The 21,223-nt window shown below is 44.7% G+C and overlaps 1 protein-coding gene across 1 annotated transcript in view; it reads right to left on the reverse strand.

The window, feature by feature from the left end:
• FAM13C (family with sequence similarity 13 member C) overlaps positions 1-17,599 on the reverse strand; it is a 57,348-nt gene extending 39,749 nt beyond the window's left edge. Inside the window, 3 exon segments of the mRNA XM_033148843.1 lie at positions 3,722-3,902; positions 6,610-6,666; positions 17,273-17,599. Of these exon segments, the coding sequence (XP_033004734.1) occupies positions 3,722-3,902; positions 6,610-6,666; positions 17,273-17,334 (300 nt within the window). The 5' untranslated portion in view covers positions 17,335-17,599.
• Between the last annotated feature and the right edge of the window lie 3,624 nt (positions 17,600-21,223).

Here is a 21,223-nt window from a genome sequence, read left to right on the forward strand (position 1 = left end):
GTGTGACTGGGACTAGACTTTATTATTTTATATACCGATAGTTATGGTGCCGATATAGCTGTTGGTGTCATATATATCTCATAATAATCTCAGTTTGGTAGAATGCAATACACTGAGTACAGATACAGATTTCGATCCAACTGCCTTGGCTATCAATTAGTTTTCGGGCCCAATTCAAAGTGCTGGTTTTGACCTATAAAGCCTTAAATGGCTCAGGACCACAATACCTCAAGCACCGACCCTCTCCATATGAACCTGGAACCTGAGATCATAATCTGAGGCCCTTCTTCATGTGCCTCCTCCGCAATAGGTCCAGAGGATGGCAACACAAGAATGGGCCTTTTCTGTGGTGGCTCCTTGTTTGTGGGATGCTCTCCCCAGGGAGGCTCACCTGGTGCTTTAGTTACATCTCTTTAGGCACCAGGAAAAAACATTCCTCTTTAACCAGGCATTTAGCTTGCTGGCATCTACTGCCCTTTTAAATGTGCTGTGGAAGCAGGGATTACTGGGTCATTTTTGTTTTCGTTTTTATTATGTATTTTGTGCTTTTTACAGCAATACCTCCATTAACGTCCGCCCCGTCGACCGTCCATTTTGGCAAACGTCCACGGCAAACCTGGAAGTACCGGAACGGGTTACTTCTGGGTTTGCCACTCGCCCATGCGCAGAAGCGCTAAATCGTGCTTCATGCATGCGCAGAAGCGCAGAGCGGCACTTTGTCAAGCGTCCCTTTCGTCAAGCATCCGTTGTTCAGGGTTTGGAAGTCTTTGCCACCACCCACCTTGTTTGAATCAAACTATGCATATTCTTTCAAACAGAGGTTCTTGGCATCTTCACCTTTGAAGATTTGTACTTTCTTAGTGCTCCATCCTAGCAATTAGGACAAAAATTAACAAATTCTGTTTTGCTCTCCTTTTTAAACCAAGGAGTTTAGTATCATTTTAGGAGTTCATCTCTGTGCCAATTAAGGATCTAAGAGTGAATCATTTCATTATCCATATTTGTATCCATGCATAGGATACATGTGCAATTGGAGGACAATATGCATTGCCTTTTAACACCTCAGTTTCATCCTACAAATTCCATGATTGCTTTTCATCCAGCAGACTTCAAACAGAAATACTGTAGTCGTAAGTGAATCCATGCAGACATAGGGTTTTTTAAGAGCACATCTCGCACATGATAAAGGGCTTGCCCTTATACTTCTATGGAAGAGGAAGCTCTATCGGCCCAAGAGGGATCTGTGAACAAAAGGAGCCTGCACACAAAGGAGATCCATCTGAAGTGAGAGTCTGTACAAAGGAAATCTATCAAGCTAATAGAAGATTTTGCTGGTTTTGATTAGCTACTAATTCATTGGCTTGTTTTTATCTGCTCTGGTTTTGTTAGGATATATTTTACCATGCTTGTTTTCTTTGGGTCTGTTTCATTTCTGCTAGCCGCCCCTGGGCACTTTTTGCTTGTGGAAAGGCGATATATAAATTTAATTAATAAATAAAAACATGTAGGATTGCTATTGCAGATCAACCATAATAGGTAGTGTATACTCTGTGCTGGAGAAATCCTATCTCAGTCCCATGAAAATATATTGTAGCATTTGCCATTAACAACTATACTAATTTGAATCATTAAAAAGGATACCAAGATGGAACATCAACTCTGGTTTTCAATCTAGCACCGTGACAAAATATTGTGAAGGTACAATGCATTTAAGAACATAAGCCCTGCTGGATCAAATTAAAGGTTGATGTCGAAACTCCGAGACCAGAGAGAAGAAACGGTGCAAGAGGAGTGGAAGAAATTTAAAGACTATTTGAAACGACGTGAAAAGATAGACATTTGAAATTGAAAACAGAGGACATTTAAGGCTACAGTAATATTAGAAGTTAGGTTAAGATAGGATATAAGAAGTCTGAATTGTGTTATGTTTATTGGTATTAGGAATAAGATTATAGTTATATGATGTTTATGATATATAAAGATTAAGATTAGTTGAGAAGGAAGAATTTACAATGTTATAAAGTTACTATAGTTAATTAGAAATGTACGCAGAAGAGAGGACGTGAGGAGTTCCCAAAACAATGTGATGAACAAGTTAAGAATAGCTAAATAAGTGTTTGTTTATTATGGTTTTTGTATTTGTATTTTTGTAGTATTGTAGTTTTGTTGGGGTGTTTTGTTTATTTTGTATTTTGTATTGTTATTTTTTGTTATACTTAGTTAAAATTTAATAAATCCCTATTAAAAAAAAACAAATTAAAGGTTGATGTCTTCCAGCAGCCTATCCTCACAATGGACAACCAAGTGAGAAGCTTACAGGAAACCCACAAAGCAGGACATGAGCACCACAGCACTCTCCACACTTGAGCTGCATAGCAAACTAGATGCAAAACACACACATGCCAATTGCCAGACCTCCCAGACCATGAAGGGCTAAAGAAAAAACCCCAGATCCACAATTCTCGCTCCACCAGCTTGAGACATCTTAAGGCATTGCCAGCAACCCCACAAGCTCAGGGCTTCGTCCGATCCCATCACTCCCTAGTCACATGTAGGAGCAATCCTAGCTTGACATAAAGGGCCCATAAATGGGTACAAACAATTCACACACACTCCAAAAAAAAGTTGGCACCCAATGCATCCACCAAAGGGCCACCATCCTGACTTGAATGCTTTGCACTGCTAGTAAAAGCCCAGGACAATTTATTGCCCTTGAACTGCCCTTCCTTGGAGTTGGTCTTAATGACAGTGGAATATTACACAGCTCAATCCAACTCATGTTACTTGAAAATTCATTGAGTTCCATGAGAGTTACTCCCTGGTAGGTGTGCACGGGATTACCCGATCACACAGCTGGGGGGGGGGGAATGGGGCTCAATATCCCTGGGGAAGAGAGGAGCAAAATCTGGATATCTGCAGGATTGGGCCACAGGCAATTAGGTGGTCGGGAAAAGACACCTAACTAAGGATCAAGGGCGGCCAAGGGACAGTTCCCAGCAGCCTTTAGTAAGCCAAGTCAGAGCAGGTGAGGGACAACAGAATCTGATACAGGGCAGCCATTTGCATCACCAAAAAAAGAGGACCAAAGAGACAGCTTATTGGCATCAAATTTGTGTGCATGCTAATTTGCACATGTGCATGCAAATTTAGAAATAATATAATTTCAATGGTTGGGGGTGCCGGTGGCCTGTGTGCCTGCTCAATCTGATATCCAAGTGCTAAATTTCCATGAGCAACTTCTCCAAGCTGGACTTTGGTAAGACTTTGAACTTTGCCTTTCACCTGGCCTTCAGGTGGACAACTGTCCTCTATAAAGTAGGACACATGTCCACCATAGATGCACATCGCCCAATCTATGGCACAGACAAACCTGCTAAGAGGAAGGAAAAATGTTATAGGGAGACAGGAAAGGGCTGTGACCAATCACACAGCTGGGAAGCCTAGAGCATGGCAGGACCAGTAAAGCTACATGGGCTTGGCTGGGCTGGGTTGGGGTATTTTGTCGCACATTCTGTAGAGGTGCAGTGACTCCAGTCTATCCCCCAGACGATCTGTGGGTTGAGCTGAAATGTGGCTGGTGGCCCTATCGCTTACGTGCACGACCCTGATCACCAGTGGAAGCCAGTTGCCCAAGTGATTAAAAATGCCGCCACTTTGCATTTAAACGGCATTTCTTCTATCGTCATACAGTTATAGCGCAAATAGGAGAGCTTATTATTACCTGACTTTCTTCACGCTTTTTCCCATTTTCTGGTTTTGAAATGGATGTGGGCTTTCTGGATTTTAAGTTCCCCATTCCAACCCTCAATGTGCCATCACAGGGTGTCTGGGTATCTTGGAACACTGCCTGGTTTTCCTCTAAGACTATAGCTTTGTCTGGGTGGTTTTCCTTGTTTTCATCTCTAGAAGAAAATAAAAGCAAATTTTAAAAGGCACCGTGACGAGTGAGCAAGAAATGTAATGCTCAAGACATCATGCTCACAATTTCTTTTTAGATTACTTTTGTTTAGCGCCCCCCCCTTTTCCCCCCTTTCCTCCTATTTAATTAACATTCCAGGACAGAGCTACGTACAAATGTAACATTTTTAAAACTACAAAAAAAATATCGCTGAAAAGTGAGATGGTTGCGTTTGCTTAATCAGGCCATACTTCAGGCCTCTACAACTTTAGAAGATGCTTTATACCAGGTCGTTCCTATGTTGGGATAGCTCGGTTGGTAAAGCCTGAGACTCTTAATCTCGGGGTTGTGGATTCGAGCCCCACATTGGGCAAAAGATTCCTGCATTGCAGGGGGTTGGACTAGATCAGTGTTTTTCAACCACTGTTCCGTGGCACACTAGTGTGCCGCGAGATGTTGCCTGGTGTGCCGTGGGAAAATTACTTTATATATAGTCAATATAGGCACGGAGTTAAAAATTTTAACATTTTCTAATGGTGGTGTGCCTCGAGATTTTTTTCATGAAACAAGTGTGCCTTTGCCCAAAAAAGGTTGAAAAACACTGGACTAGATGACCCATGTGGTTCCTTCCAACTCTACAAATCTATGTTTCTGTGTTAGGTCTGACAGCTCACGCATGTGGTCCACTACTACCGTCTAATGTGATTGGCAACAGCTTTCCAGGGTCTCAGGCAAGACAGCCTCCCCCATCACTTGCTGTTGGAGCCTTTTAGCTGGAGATGCTAGATGAAACTGTTGCCTTTGCATTTCAAACATATACTTCAGCTGTGCTGCTTTTAACTTAGGGGTGAGCAACTTGGGCTTTTCCCTTCCTTTTTGTGGAGGGGCAATCTGTCCGGAGCCACATGTGAACTGTGGGTGGGGTCACCCTTCACTCTCACTGGCTTTCTGCCAACCCCTTCTATCTCTCTCCCTCTCCCCTCCTCACTTAGCAGGCTACTGGGGGAAATGTCTGAACTGACAGTGGTGGGCTTTGGGCTCTCAAATTTCTGTGGCACCCTGTGTGACACTAAACTTTGCGCCAACCCCCACTTCTCGCCCTCCATTATACGGCATTGTTGTGGCTCCCAATGTAACCGCACTGGCCATGCTACCCTAAAACCGCCTCTGGAACTGATCACAAAGAGAGGACTTTAGAAACAAAGCTGGTGTCGCAAGTAATTAAAGGGCCACACATGGTTCTGGGGCCTCAGGCTGCTAACCACAGCACACCAAACATGTAGCGTGTCCCACCAAATACGTGATAAATCTCTTGGTTTTGTCATCTGCCTGAGACTACGAAAGAAGAGGTTTTCTCAAGACCTAGCAGGCCCCAAGACTTGACCAGCTTTTGCTTAATGGGAGATAAACTATACAGATGTTTACAAAACTTATATACCGCTACCAGTGCTTTTTTTCTGGGGGGATGCAGAGGTACGCATACCCCTAAACATTTTGTGAATCTCTGTAAAGGTAAAGGTAAAGGGACCCCTGACCATTAGGTCCAGTCGTGTCCGACTCTGGGGTTGCGGCACTCATCTCGCGTTACTGGCCGAGGGAGCCGGCATACAGCTTCTGGGTAATGTGGCCAGCATGACTAAGCCACTTCTGGCTAACCAGAGCTGCACACGGAAACGCCGTTTACCTTCCCGCCGGAGCGGTACCTATTTATCTACTTGCACTTTTGACGTGCTTTCGAACTGCTAGGTGGGCAGGAGCTGGGACCGAGCAATGGGAGCTCACCCCATCACAGGGATTCGAACCGCCGACCTTCTGATCGGCAAGCCCTAGGCTCTGTGGTTTAATCCACAGCGCCACCCACATCCCTACGTGAATCTCTGTACTTTTGTCTATTTACTATATTAATTTTTCCTGATTTGAACTATAAAATGGTGATTTTTGTGAGTCAAAATGAGAGTACCCCTAAACATTTTTTTTAGCAAGGAAAAAAAGCACAGACCACTACTATTACAGAAAACTCACATCGTCTTGCATGGGGCCCCTAAGCAGCAATTGATGAGGATAAGACCTTCTCGGCATTAACAGTTTAACATCAAGTGTCCTTGAGCCATTTTCAGGGAACTACTGGATAATTCCAAAAGAACTTCCGGCAAGAATTTGTGAACCTGGCAAGCATAGCCTACCCTCACAAATACCTTTCTCTCGCATCTAATTCTACTTTCATACAAAACATCTGAAAGTAATATTGTGGCTCTCTCTTTTCTACCCAGTATTATCTAATAACTCCCAAGGTAATGACGCTTCATTTGCAGAGGTATTTACTAATGACATACGAAACTAAACTCAGAGATTTCACAAGTTCTAGGCAAAGTTTTATTATCTCCTGAAATTCCTCATGGTATTTTTGGCTAAAATCTGAAAATTTGCCTCAAATTGTGCAGCATTTAGTGGATAATAATGGGTTGAGGTAAGGGGGTACTGAATCCAGTATTTATCATAAAGTTTATCACCATTGTTTCCCTACATTTATAGAATTGTGTTTAGGCCTCTGTTTAAATCTCCAGTCAGCTATGGAGTTGCTCTCTGGTAATAATTTATGCTTTGCTTGCAATTCCTAAGAAAGTAGCTCTTGAAAAATCTCTAAGATAAATTTAAAAAGAGATCTGCTTGCTACATTTTATTTCCTTTTATAAAACACAATAGCAAGATACCTGTGAAGGGAACTGGCTGTTTGGTCTTCATGTACAGACTCTGTATCCTCGCCACACCTTGAAAATGGATATAAAATAATTATTGAATTTCTTCTACTTGGGTCTTTTTCAAGTAGCTAATAAATTCATTCTTAGGTCATAATCATTCAGTCTTTATTGCGGACAAAGACCAGACAGGTTAGGTCACAAACCCTGTTCTGATAAATACAGATGCTCATTTTCATATGCTCTAAATACAGCCTGTATAAAACAATCACACCAATTTCATCCTATGCCAGCACTCCTGACCCAAAGGAGGACTGTAAGAAGGTCCAGCACCTAATCCTATGCCTCTCAGGAGGTTCTCTTGGGAGCGAGTTACTTCAGCTTTGTGCTGTACAAACCCACTGCTATTCTGAAACTTCCATCCACCCTAGCAAGCATGGCCAGTGGGATAATGGGAGCTGTCATTCAGCAACATCTGGAGACCCAAAGGTTTCTCATATCTGGTCTATGGAGTCTGGGATTGTCCCAGTCCCTGTAGGAACTTTTCATGTGGAAACCCAAAAGAAAATAATGGCAAACACGCAAGGACACAAAAATGCATAACTAATTTTCACCTCAGCATTTAATTTCAGGAAAGGAGTCGCATATCTTCATGCCTGCCTAGTAGACATTTCCACTGAGTTAGAAGCAATGGCAGCTGCCATCACCCCCAGCCCAAATATTTAAGGGCTAGGTGCAATTAGTCAGTCATGATGGGAAGTTGCTCTGCACATTCTCAGATGCCTTTTTAATTGTAACCCTGGCCTTCTGGAAGTCCCACTTATATTCAAACAGGAAAAGGTCACACTGGATGCCCCAGCAAATTTTTTTCTGATTCAAAAAACGGCATTAAGAATATTTAATACCAATAAGGAATACTTCCAGTGTGGTTTTGAATGAACTGAAAATAAAGTAGATGGAGAGAGCTTTGGGAACTAAGGTACTTCAATTTAAAAACCTGACAGTTAGAAAGGTCTCCAAAACTAAACATCCCCAGAATCCTATGGGAGAAATACAAGATAAATATTTAACACGAGCAACAGTGCCGGCAAAATAAGGACATTCCTTCGTGCAGTCCTAGTAGAAGAAGGCAGTAAAGCATATCGAAGGTTTCCGTGGCTATCAGTTTAAATCAACCTGTCTCCGCTGGATTGCCAAGTCTGCACAAATGCTGCACTTTCTCTCTCTTGCCCTTATATTTCACAATTATTTTGTGTTTATATTTCCAGTTTGCTGTCAGTGGAGTAGGGCCCATTGCTGATTTGAGAAACAGTCTGCAATGTGGTTGACCCCTCCACTATTTACAGCATCTGCCCTCTTTGGCGCAATGATAGTATTTATACTCTGCAACCATTCTTTGTTGAGAAGAGCTTGATATACCCAACTCTCTCTCTCTCTCCAGAAGTTGCTACTGTTAGCTGTTTATGAGGAGGTACTCACTCAACCTCATATCACCCCAAAACTATTGTGCCTCTACCCCCACTTTCTTTTATTGGAACGCTAATTTAGAATACATTAACACCGTATGGAGGGACATGGGTGGCGCTGTGGTCTAAACCACTGAGCCTAGGGCTTGCCAATTGGAAGGTTGGCGGTTCGAATCCCCGCAACGGGGTGAGCTTCCGTTGCTTGGTCCCTGCTCCTGCCAACCTAGCAGTTCGAAAGCACGCAGTGCAAATAGATAAATAGGTACCACTCTGGCGGGAAGGTAAATGGCGTTTCTGTGTGCTGCTCTGGTTTGCCAGAAGCAGCTTAGTCATGCTGGTCACATGACCCAGAAGCTGTACGCCAGCTCCCTTGGCAAGTAAAGCAAGATGAGCGCCGCAACCCCAGAGTCGTCCACGACTGGACCTAAGGTTCAGGGGTCCCTTTACCTTTACCTAACACCGTATGAAGTCATGGAATGCCCAACAAATAAACAACAGAAGAATTACCAGTACATGTTTTGGGGGGTTTATATTTTTTTACAGGGAAAACAACAGAGGGCAGAAGGGAACATGGTAGAAATTTATAAGATTATGCGTAGCATGGAAAAAGTGTCTCAGAAGAAAAGAACCCTAGGAACATCCTATTAAACTGATTAGCAGGAGATCTGGGACAGATAAAAAGAAGTATACCTTTACACAGAACATAATTAATTTATGCAATTTGCTGTCACATCAGACCTGGTGGCAGCCAGTAGCTTAGATGGCTTTGAAATGGGGATTAGACAAATTCATTGACAATAAATCTCTAAATGGTTGCCAGTCATTGAGGGTGGGGGGCATATAGAACCATAAGGTTGGGTGCCAGCACACCCACTAGGGAACAACAGCAGTAATAAGCTATTTCCTTCATACACAGCTTGTGGGCTTCCCCAGGGCCCCAGTTGGCCACTGTGAGAAAGAGGATGTTGGACTAGATAGAGACTTTGCGCTGGTCTGTCTGGGCTCTCCTTGTGTTCTTGCATGATCCAATACATCCTTCTATTACTAGAAATTACATGAGGTGTATTCCAAAATTCCAGGTGTTTTCCACCTGGAAAATGAAATGCAGCAAATTCGTGGCCCAAGACACCCCACTGGTAGACAATTTTGTTATCTAACCATCAACGCTAAGGACATGACGTTTGGTTCATATAGTAGGGGCCAGTAGAAAGAAAGGAAAACTACGTCTCATTTTCATTTGTTTGAATTAGAATTGGAAACATATTTGAGGACGCCTCCATTCAATTCCCCTCCCTTGGCTTTTCTGTGTCATCACCACCAACCTCATCCAATAGTCAGTCCGCATTTTGGTGGCACTGAGCATGCTCAGTCTTCATGGGACTATTTGGGAGGGAGAATTCTAAATATTTGGTTGTACTTTGGCAAACTTCAAGGCTATCTGTGGCGGTGGTGGCTGTTTTGGCCGTTTGAGTGACCTTCAAATCAGAAAACAGGGGGCGCTCAGCCGTAGTCAGAAATATGTATTTAGAAGCCCAGATAGCTCGGTCAGTAGATCGTGAGACTCTTAATCTCAGGGTGGTGGGTTTGAGCCCCATGTTGGGCTCAATTCTATTGATTTAAGATTGCAGTGTGCACAATACAATTCTATGATTTAAAATTGCAGAATGCAAACCATGTGAACTACTGTGTGTGAATCACATGTAAGCCAACCTGATAGAAATTAGCCAGTTTGATCCAAAAATCTGTAAAAGCCACAAAAACAGGAACCAACCAACCAGAGTCAATTTAAAAAAATGTTGCTGAGTAAAAAGCCCTCCCTTGGGCCTTGCCATTATGCAGCCTAGTAATTAATTTTCTGCTTTCTTCTTCCAGTACCGGAGCTCAGATTGCATTATGAGGTAGATCGATATAAATATTATCATTAGCTACACATGCATATATCCTTTTAGTCACAGCAGCTATTGGGCTGGGGCTTGGTGTATAGCAATGCAAGCTTTCTGTCCCTATGGAAATATAGCATTTTCTCGCAGGGAGACAAAAATTGTCTTGCCCTGGAAGAGCCACTGCTGGTTCCACTCCTTGAGGAACATAGATTTATACTTAAAGATATAGTTTTTACTCAATGTGTCTGCACATGCCCAGTTTACTGTTGTATATCTGTGTTGGCAGCCAAACAATACTTAAGGCAGAGACGACAGCTTGTAGCTCCCTTGGCACCACTTGGCCTCTTAACGCCGAATCTGAGCAACATTTCAAACAGGGACTCAAACACAGAGTGTCCCCTGCTCTGTGCTTGTCCCTTCCACCTCTCAATGAAGTCTTACACCAGCAAAATAATAATAATAATAACAGTTGCTCTGGGAGCAAAGCAGGTCATCAGGTATTTCCAACAAGAGGCAGCGCTCCCATTATTCTGCCCATGAGGAGATCACTAAAAACAACCTCCCTGACACAGCTCTAACATTTTCAATTTTATTTTATTTAAACAATTTATATACTGCTTAACTACAATAGTTTTAAAGCGGTTTACAAAGACAGAATGCAAAAAATAAAAATCAGTTCAAACTATAAAATCAAACTTCAACAAAAAACGCCTGCTAAAATTAAAAATAAGTCTTCAGTAGGTGCCTGAGGCTCAGTAGAGAAGGGGCTTGTCTGAGATCAACTGGAAGGGAAAGCCATAAAATTGGGTCCACTATACTAAACACACATCTCCTGGTGGATATGAGCTGAGCATACAATCCATGGGGGGACCACTAACTGTTACTCCCCCCCCCAAGATCTCAGTGAATGGGCAGTCCTTGAGGTACCCTAGGTCCAAATCACTATGGGCCTTGTAAATTAATACAAGAACTTTGAACCCGACTCAGTAGTGTATAGACAGCCTCTGCAGATTTTTGAGCGCTAGGTTAATAGCACCAGACTATAGTCTGTCCTCGTCAACCGTCTGGTCACAGCGCTTTGCTTGGAAGTCTTTATCAAACCGATTGCTATCATCATGCAGCTGATGGTGACTCACATGGGAACTCTCAGCATGCTGCTGATCATCATCCTTCTAGGAATATTACATATTTATTATATACATTGCAGCTGGGAATGTAGCAAACGCACCATGGCATTGCCGTGATCTGAAGCATCCCCAAGGGTAGCATGCGCTGAGTTCCAAGTGGCCTTAAGTGTAAAAAAGGGGGGGGCAGCTTTTGCATTAGTAGTGGGGAACCAGGTACTGTATTGGCTTTCCAACAGAATCTTTGTACATGCATTTCTGCTGCAGTAGAGAGACCACCTAATACTATCAGGAGACTGTATATACGTAGCAAGGGATACCAGCAACAGTGGCAGGCAGGCATCAAGCAGAGCCCAGAAGACCTGAGACAAGATCTTTTGCGCAAAAGAAGCACACCTCACAACTTCAAGACTTCCTGAAAAGGGCACAACGAAGGGCATTAAGCACTATATTAGGTTGGGCAACTTCAGGGCTGTGCTAATAATGTACATGCCAAGGCAATATATTTTCAAAATCCTGTTGCCATGTTGGCCGCACTACTGATGAATTGACATATGGGTTTATAAGAACTTGAGATTGCTGCACACTGAGAGACAGAATTGTAATTATAAAATACATGTAACACTGTGGTCTTCTTCGCTCAGAACCTTTAGCCAAAGCAGGAACCAAAATATCAGCGGGGAAATAGCTTCCTCAAGGACCCACAATCTGGAAAGTTTTGAAATCTACCATGTAACTACAATGTAAGGATTAGAGCTCACTGCTCAACCAACACCCCTCACATTTTGCCATAGACATTTCAAGTACTGCCCCCTTTCCCACTCCCATAGAACCTACCTCCCCTTTCCCCAGCAATTTCTCAGTAATTATTGTTGCTGTTGTTACTTCTTCTGAGAATGTAAACTTGCTCACTTGGCATTGCCCTCACATTGTTTGTCCTCAGTGGCCTTGCTACTTAAGTCAAAAGTAATGGGCTACACGGGATGGTGATGTCATCCTTTTCACTACATGGTACCTGATTGCCTGGAGACACCAATGGGGCCAATCTGAGGAGGAGGGCAAGGCAGCAGCCACGGGGGACAAATTGCATCAAACCAGCAAGAGCCAGAAGCAACAAAAAAGGGGGGAAAGGGTGAATGCTTGTACAATTGCAATGTTGGGGGGGGGGATTTCTACCTCACCGGAATTTCATTTTTACATAGAATTTGAAACTGAGCAATATTGGGAGGGTGATTTTTTCTCTCTCAGTAACACCTAAAATTAATATGGAATGAAATAGAAGACTGCCCAAATATTTTTACTGTGTAACTGCATGGTTTCTGGTTGTCACCAGCACACTATGGACAAGACATGACAATCATTTGCATGCCAATACATCTGCAGGGCTTTCAGTTGTCTGTGTTGTAACTTTTGGGGCTATTTGGGATTGTTTTTAGAACTGTTATGAGTCGCCAGCGTACAAAATGTCCCCACAACACTGCCAAAGACAAAGCAGAGGTATGAATGAGCAAAAACCTGCAAGGAAGAAGCTGAGTTCCCATAGTGGGTAATTCCCAAAAAAAAAAAAAAGAGTTATCACACTTTATACATCCAAGGAAAAAGGGAGAATGCTATTTTATATCCAGCCTTTGAAGGTTAAAAGCAAGCAGTTAATATTTTCACAAAAAATCTAGGAATGATCCAGACAGTTAAGTGTCCCGACTGCCATTGAACTTAAATGAGGGAGAGGCCTAAGAGACTCCAAAACTGAAAGCCAGCACTGCCATGCATGGGGCTCCCATTCTGCAAAAGAGTCAGCACTGCATGCATGTTCATGGCGCATAAGGCTATGTGTCTACTAGTAATCATGGCTATATTACAGCCTGAAAATCTAAGGCAGTGTGCCTTTGGGATCAGATAGCTGTTGTGCTGCCCATAGACATCTGGTAAGCCACTGGGTAGGGCTATTATGATTACCTCATGTTTTTGTGCGTGACAAGAGCTAGCCGGGGAGTGAGAAAAACGTGCCCCCGTTATGCTATTTGCCGTTCTCTGCCCACGTAGGGATGGGTTGTGCTTTTTAAGTCATGAAGGGTCGCCAACCTTTTCGGGCCAATGGGCAGATATGGAATGTTGAGGAAAGCTCTGTGGGCGCCAGTCACAAAATGGCCGCCACATCTACAAGAGCAGAGACGGGACCCACAAAAGGGTTGCAGGGCTGTCCTCCCCTACCACCCCAATCGGCAGGAGGCCTACCTACACCAACCACCAATGCGCTCACTCACAGGAAACTCTTTACACATCTCCTCTTGAGAGGCACAAGATGGAATCCAACACAGCCCTATGGAGAGTGTTCTGTCAGTGCGCAAGCATTTCTACATATTTGGAAGAACAATTCCACCCCATTCCTCTCCACACACACTGTTCTGGGGGTTCCCCTGATCTTCCAGAGCAGATTTAGGGAGGTGCATGGAGTGGGGGGTGACATGAGGGGGTTGAAGCCTCCCTGCATCAGCCAGTAGAGCAAAGTAGTTAAACCAAGTCATCACACTACCCTCCCTTTATAAAGTGTGCATCCCCAGACTGATAGGAAGAGAGAAATAATGTGTGTCAGAGAAGTGGGGGGGGGGGACAGATGCCCCCAACTATCCATGAACCACTACATGTCACCCTCGGGTGGGGGTAAGGTTTCCTACCCTGGAGGATAGCATTACAGAATAAAGAATTACATGCTGGTTGATTTACAGAAAAGGCCAGAAAGCAGAACCACTATATTACAGCCAGGGGGAAGGGAAGTCTGCCAAGGACATGCAAAAAAAATTAAGGACAAATAAAAAAAATAATCATTTACGGTCAGCACACATGTATGCAAACTAAGTGACTGTCATTTACCTACTTGTTATTTTGCTTTAGTCTTTTTCAGGTTCTGCCATTCTGAAGCACCTACCATTTAAGGCTGAATAGCACAAGACACCGGAGATCGAGTTTTAAGTATTCAGGCTAATGGCACTTGAGAGAGTTTGATCCTTTCTCCTCTGCCAATTTTCCTGATCTGTGGTAGCCCCCTAAAAGCTGTCATTTTTTTGCCCCTGGGAAAAGCGCACAACTATGCAAATACGCCCCATAGTGGAGCCAACAGCAGCTCTGGGGGGGGGGCAATGTAAATGGGGAAATTGGCATAAAGGGGAAGCTTCACCGCTCTAGCCGATTTTCAATGAAAACTAAAACACCAGGAAACCAGGCCACTCCAAGATGTGGTGCTGTGTGAAGCTACAAACACCTCACTCCCGCCCCATTGCCAACTGTAGCAAGCACTGCTCTATACAGTGGACACTCGGGTTACGGACATAATCCATGACAGAGGCACATCCACAACCTGCAGCGTTTGTATCCTGTAGCACTGCATCTGCGCACGCACGTGATTCAACTCAGCACTGCTGCGCATGCGCGATGCACAATTTAGCGCTTCAGCGAGCGCCGAAACCCGAAAGTAACCCATTCTGGTATTTCCGGGTTCGGGGCGGAGCGCAACCTGAAAAGACGTAACCTGCAGAACATCTTACATGAGGTATGACTGTACTGGGTAGAGCGGTGGTGGTCAGAAGGAACAGCCAGGGGCTGCCCCAGAGTGTCTGTTCCCTCTGTCTAACAGTTGGGCTGGCACTATTTGGAGATGTCCCACATCTTCATCTGCTACGGGATCGCTTTCTGAAGATGCCTGAATTTGCTTCTCCTTCTGAGCCTTGTGAACTTTGAAATGTTATTTGTTTTTTTTAAGAGGAGAAGCAATTAAGAGCAAATAGGAGGTGTGTCAGCAAATGGGAGGATACAGAGTAGTAACTGCTTGGCTTTAGTGCTTGGGTCGGAGATATGACGTCTCTGAAAATGGAGTTTCCAAAGGCTAGTAGCCCTTGATGGATCCTTCCTCTCCGAAGTTTTCTAATCCTCTTAAGAGCCATCTGAGGCAGTGCAACCTTTGTTTTCCAACGTTTCGCAAACTGATACAGTGGTACCTCCGGTGGCTCGTGGGATCCATTCTGGAGCTCCCGTCAGATCCCGAGGAATTCACAACTGGAGATGCCTGTTCTGCGCATGAGTGTGGTGCGTAGAGCATTTCTGATCATGCACACACGGTGAAACCCAGAAAAATACTTCCAGGTTTGCCGCGTGTGTATCCCAAAGGATACACAACCAGAGATGTGCGTATCCAGAAGTACCACTGTACTCCTTTTGATCACTGGAAAATTGGTGGATGGGTTAGAAGGTTGAAGCATGGCATATCAGCAAATCTGGAAGTAACATATGGTTTGAGAAACTCTCTCAGGCAGCTGGTACAGCATAAGGCTCTAAATCTCAGGGTTATGGGTTTGAGCCCCACATTAGGCAAAAGATTCCTGCATTGCAGGGGGGCCGGACTAGATGCTTGTGGTCCCTTCCAACTCTACAATTCTATGATTCTGCACCATGCAGTGGGTGCTCAGGGGCAATCTATAGGTCGACAGGATTTCCCGCCTTTAAAAATAACAAAAATTAAAGCCCCTACCAACAGGACAAGGAGGGAATCATATTGGAGTCAATACTGCTGTGAGGGGAGATTTAAACCCTCCACCCAACCCTCACAAACACAATTTTCCAGATTTATATCCAACACCACCAACACCTTATTTGCTGGGGGGAAGCATACATGTCACATATGCAAGGTCTCTCCCCCTGCAAGGTAAATAGAAGGGGGGTGATTAAAACAGGGGGGAAGTTAACTTCCACTTGGCCACCACTGTAGTCACAATCTGATTTGCTATCCTGCCCCAACCCACAAATAGGCCCTGTTCACTAACCCCCCCATCTGATGTGTCCAGCAGCACCCTCAAATACCCGGGAAACCCATTTGTTCCCAGCATCTGTTATTCAGAAGCGAACTGGTTCTGGTTCCATTTATCCATGGGCGTAGCCAGGAGGAGCAGGAGGCAGCTGCCCCAACCCAACCTCATTGACCATTTGTGTTGCAGATAACTCAGTTCTGTCCGCCCCCTAACATAAACCCCACCCCACCCCCCAAATAAATCCTGGCTATGCCTATGCATTTATCTAATGTCACTAACAGGTGTGCACAGATAGACCTTGGGTAGGGCCAGTGGGAGGAGCTTGGTGTGGGTGGAGCTGAGGGGCAATGGGGTAGGGGCCTGACTTGGCACAATGTGGGCCTTGTAGCACTCCCACTTTTCAGTAGCACCTGCTGGCAGCACTGCTTATTGCTAATGAAACAATACGTATTAATCTCTCCTGCAGTACTTAAGTCTCGAAAACGCACCTTTATGCATGTGTTTAGTGTATTTTGTTGCGTTCCCACCGTTTCCACAATGGAAAACTGTACTCCACACACATAAACAAATCCACAAATTGTTTCCCTGCTCCTGACCTTGCTGAACCCTCATGTTTCCTAGCTCCAAAAATATAACGGGGGGGGGGGGGCTGATGCAAAAATAGACCACAATATTCCAGGCATCGCACATGCTCTAGAGATCCACAACTGCAGCTCGCAATAAACTCAGCAATATTCAGATATGAAAATGACACCTTGAAGGAAAGCAGTATCAGGGTTTTTTTAATAAAAGAAAATCTAGGGTCATTAATAAAATAAATGCATGCACTGTGCATTAACTCCCAACAAGGCGAGGGGTGGGGAGGGCGGATTTTGCCAAATCTGCAGGAATTCAGCGGTTTTCCCTGAAAACATGCTTTATGGGGTGGTTTCCCCCCCCCCCCAACCTCCCCGCTCCTGCCGTCACTTCCTAACCCTCACGTACTGGCTCGCCCCGATTTACAACCAGCTGGATCGTTACCCTCTTTTCTCTCGAGGCGTGCCCTAGGCATAAAACTCCTCTCTGCAGAAACGTGCGAATCCAAAGCAGGAACTCCGCCATCTGCACCAATGCTGACACCCGTACTAGAGGTTGCCAGGCGCGTCCAGCTGCTAAACAGTTAACTACTCCCTGCACGTAGAGAGAGGTTGCTCGCTTATTGTGTTGCAATTCGGCCGGCTCGTAATTTAACGATGACTACGGGAGGGGACATGTTTCCCCCCGCTTTCCTTTCCTTTCCTGCCTGCCTTCCATGCAAAGGGTTTGAGTAACGTATCCACTGCCCAAAAAGCATACCGTTGCCATTCATCATGGGGGGGTAGGCAGCCGGGGGTGGGGGGGTAGCCACTGAAAGCAGGCACACTTACTCTGGCAGAGCCGAGCTGCTGAAGGAATGGTCCTGGATGCTGAAGCAGAAGCAAGAAAACATCGGAGGGCAGATCAGAAAGGCGGGCAGGCTCCTTTTCCGCCGCCTCCTCGGATCCTTCTCAGCGGCTGCAACCCATGCAGAGGCATGGCACGGCGAAGGCGAGATTATCCTGCGGGCGGGGGCGCGCGGCGGCTAGCTCGGCGTACACAAGGCTGTATCCTGGCCTCTTCTGCACATGCTCACCATCCGAGGACCCCCCTGGGATTTCTGCGTGTAAGCCTTGCTGGAAACCACAACGCCCATCAGGCACTGCTGCTGCTGCGCTGAATGAAGGTACAGAAACAAGCGCTAGGCTAGGAACGCGACGCGCTCGCCCTTGCGCGCGTCTTGGGGAACGGGGGAGGAGGGGGGAGCAGCCCGCGCGCGCACCGCGATCCCAGGCTTTTGGCGCGAGCCTCTTGCCACACTTGTCGGTCCCTGCAGTAGGTGCGAGGATCAGGATGGGCTCCCTTTTCTCCCTGCCGCCAGGATGAGTCATCTTCGGAGATTCCCTTTCGCAGGTTCTGCTCGGCAGCGCGACGCCTCCCGGGAGAGCGAGCGGAAAAAATATCGCGCCGCTTGGAGAATTCGGAGGAGGAAGTGCGCTCACCATTGCAATTATGGCGATTCAAGAGGTGAAGTTGTTTCTCTGTGTGTGTTTATACATGTGGTGAGAGAGAATCATAACACTGTAGAGTTGGAAGAGACCCCGAGAATCATCTAGTCCAACCCCTTGCAATGCAGGAATCTTAACAAAAGCATCCAGGACAGATAGTCATCCAACCTCTTCTTAAAAACCACCAACTCCTGAGAGAGTCCATTCCACTGTCAAACAGCTCTGTTAGAAAGTTCTTCCCAATGTTTAGTCGGAATCTCTTTTCTTGTAACTTGAGGCCATTGGATTGAGTCCTATCCTCCAGAGCAGGAGAAAACAAGCTTCCTCCATCTTCCATGTGATTGTGACAGCCCTTTAGATATGATGGCGATCATATCTCCCCTCAAGTCTCCTCTTTTCCAAGCAAAATATACCCAGCTCCTTCCATCGTTCCTCGTAAGGCTTGCTTTCCAGACCCTCGATCATCTTGGTCATCATCCTCTGCACACATTCAAGCTTGCCAATATCCTTCTAAAAATGTGGCACCCAAAACTGGACACAGGACTCCAGGTGTGGTCTGACCAAAGCTGAATAGAAAACTAACTAAATGAATTTCAATAGAAGGTCATATTGAATCTTGATTCTGCCTTCTCCATACACTTGATCTTTTACAGGGGAAGAAGAAGAAGAAGAAGAAGAAGAAGAAGAAGAAGAAGAAGAAGAAGAAGAAGAAGAAGAAGAAGAATTGGTGCTTGGAAACAGTGGTTGCTGCACTAAAGATAGAACACTGTGTGCACTTACAGAGAATAATCTGTCTATACCCTGCCCCAGATCTCCCTCCCCCCAAGAATTAATAATCTGAAATGTAGGTAGGACAGGCAGGGGTGTTCCTAGGGTTTGGCAGCTTGGCTGCCACCAAGGGTGCAGGCCCAGGAGGGCACAAAACTCTCACCTCTCCGCCCTGGCTCAGAGTGGCCTTTCCTCCCATCACCAGTCCAAAGGATTGGCTTTGCTTGCCCTCAGTGTTGTTGCCACCAAAATTTGATAGGTTTTGTGCCACAGTGATGTCATCACATTCCATTTACATTTCCTGATAGGTTGGGATCACTTACAGAAGACAAAATCCCAGGTAAACAAATGGCACTAAAGCAATAATCGTAAGGGAAACCACAGGCTATAAATGCCTGTCAACACTTGGGGAGTGTATGAGAGAAATTTCACTCTTTGGCAACCCACCCACCCCCTGGATATCTTGCCCTTAAAAAAAAAAACAAGGGAAAAACCTTTTACCTCAACAATATTCAAGGATGAAAATCAATGCAGCTCTGTTTCTTACACCATGTCTGTGCTATGTGATAAAGCCACCGCGTACATTTGTAAGGGATATTTGTCTGAGGTCAGTGGAGTATTCAGTCCTAGCAACAGAATAATGATATTTGTAATCTGGGGGAATAAAATGTTTGCTCAGCTGGTGCATAGGCAGCACAGTGAATACTAGCGAAATCCACATTCCTTGGTATATAGGAAAAGTGAGCATCTCTGCTTGGTTGCTTGTGGCATTTGCTGTCAGTCCTACAAAGCATGATTCACAGCGATTGCAAACAGTGGCAGAGGAACCCTCTCCCACACCTGGGGCGGGACGCCAAGGGGCGGGGCAAACCACCCTGGGATGCCGCACGTGCGTAGTCTGTATGGGATGCCACTTGTGAGCAGCGGCCCATACTGATTGTGCGCACCCTCGGCCGCTCTACAGCTGGGGGGAGGCAGAGGCCATCTTGTCACCCCACCCCCCAGAGTGGCACCCGGGGCAGCCCGCCCCTCTGCCCCCCACTTCGTACGCCCCTGATTGCAGGGCCTTTATTTTTATGGGGTTTTTTCCCCACAGAACCTAAATTACTTCTACTGAACTGCCCTCCACATTGTCCTAGTGACCATTATGGTTTACATTCTGTTCTGCAGCATACAAGAATATTATTTCTGGCGAAATATGTTTTTTTATTAAAAAAAAAAAATCAAGATGACTCCATTTGAAGGAATGATATGCAAGGAGAAGCCCAAGCCGAGACTGCTGACTAGAAAACTTAAAAATATTTGCTTACCACACTCACACCCACCTCTATAATCTTGGCTCCCAAACTATTCCCATAGCAAGAAAAAATGGGGAAAGCACCCCAAATGAACAAGATAAAAAGGAAAACACACCCCAATGTTCACTGATGCAAATCTCTTAAAGTTCACTGTCTTTTGGAGTAAAACACTCCTCCTTTAGGAGCTATTAAGAAAAACAATGGACAGCATTAATGCCAATGGCCCTTAAACAAATCATAAATTGCTTTGGGAGGGGGGAATCAGATGGTGATAGTCTCTACAACCCCCCAATTCACTACTTAAAAGAATTTTTAAGTCAATAATGAATAGGGGGTGGTTATGGTTATTTGTTATAATTCTTTGGCAGCTGTTAGGTTTGCTGTCTGGTGTTTTTGATCCAAGTTGCATTCACATTTAAGGGGGGGGAGGGGCTGAACTGCAAGTCCCATCATTCCTGGCAACTGGCCATGCTTGCCGGGACATGGGAGTTGTAGTTCAGCAAACATCTGGAGGGTCAAAGGTTCCAAACACCTGCCCTAAGCAAGCCTTTATCCTGAATCAGAGTAGGAGGTTCTTATTCTGTCTCACAAGGAAGTTGTGGCTGTAACTTAATGTATGCATTTAACAATTTAATAATTAGTACAATGAAGCTTCGTTGCCTTTGAGCTATTTACTCAATAATAATTACTTGTTTCTGTTGACTACGTAGGCAGGGTTATGGTTTAATGTGCACAGGTTGTTTACAAGACTTTGCAGAGAGGGTTCTTCTGATGAGAATTCCAGATCTTAAAATCTATGATTAATGAACAGATTCCACAGATTAAGTGATGAATGCTTTCAGCTCTACTGAGACTATTAGTTTGGGTTTCACTGCCTTATAATTCTCCAGAATGACCATGGGCCTCACTTCCTGTTTGCAAATAAGGTTTGCGAACAAATCTGCAGTTCTTCTCACTTCACTTTTTTTTCGGAAGGGTTACTCATATTTATACATAGTGCTAACAGCACTGACTAAAACCTCAAAGGAGAAATATTAACAATGATGTAAGATGCTGTAAAGGTGCAGAGTAGGAGATAAGAGTTTTAGCATAGAAATGACTAACCAGGATTTAAGGGTTTAAAAAAAAACAAACCCACAGAGAAAAGCACACGAAGCATTATGGTTTAGTTTTTTAAGTAGAAACTTTAGTTCTCTTGTTCTTTGGCATTTTGCATTTGAAATCTCTG

Source organism: Lacerta agilis, chromosome 5, assembly GCF_009819535.1.
Source record: "Lacerta agilis isolate rLacAgi1 chromosome 5, rLacAgi1.pri, whole genome shotgun sequence".
In the NCBI taxonomy this organism is placed as follows: domain Eukaryota; kingdom Metazoa; phylum Chordata; class Lepidosauria; order Squamata; family Lacertidae; genus Lacerta; species Lacerta agilis.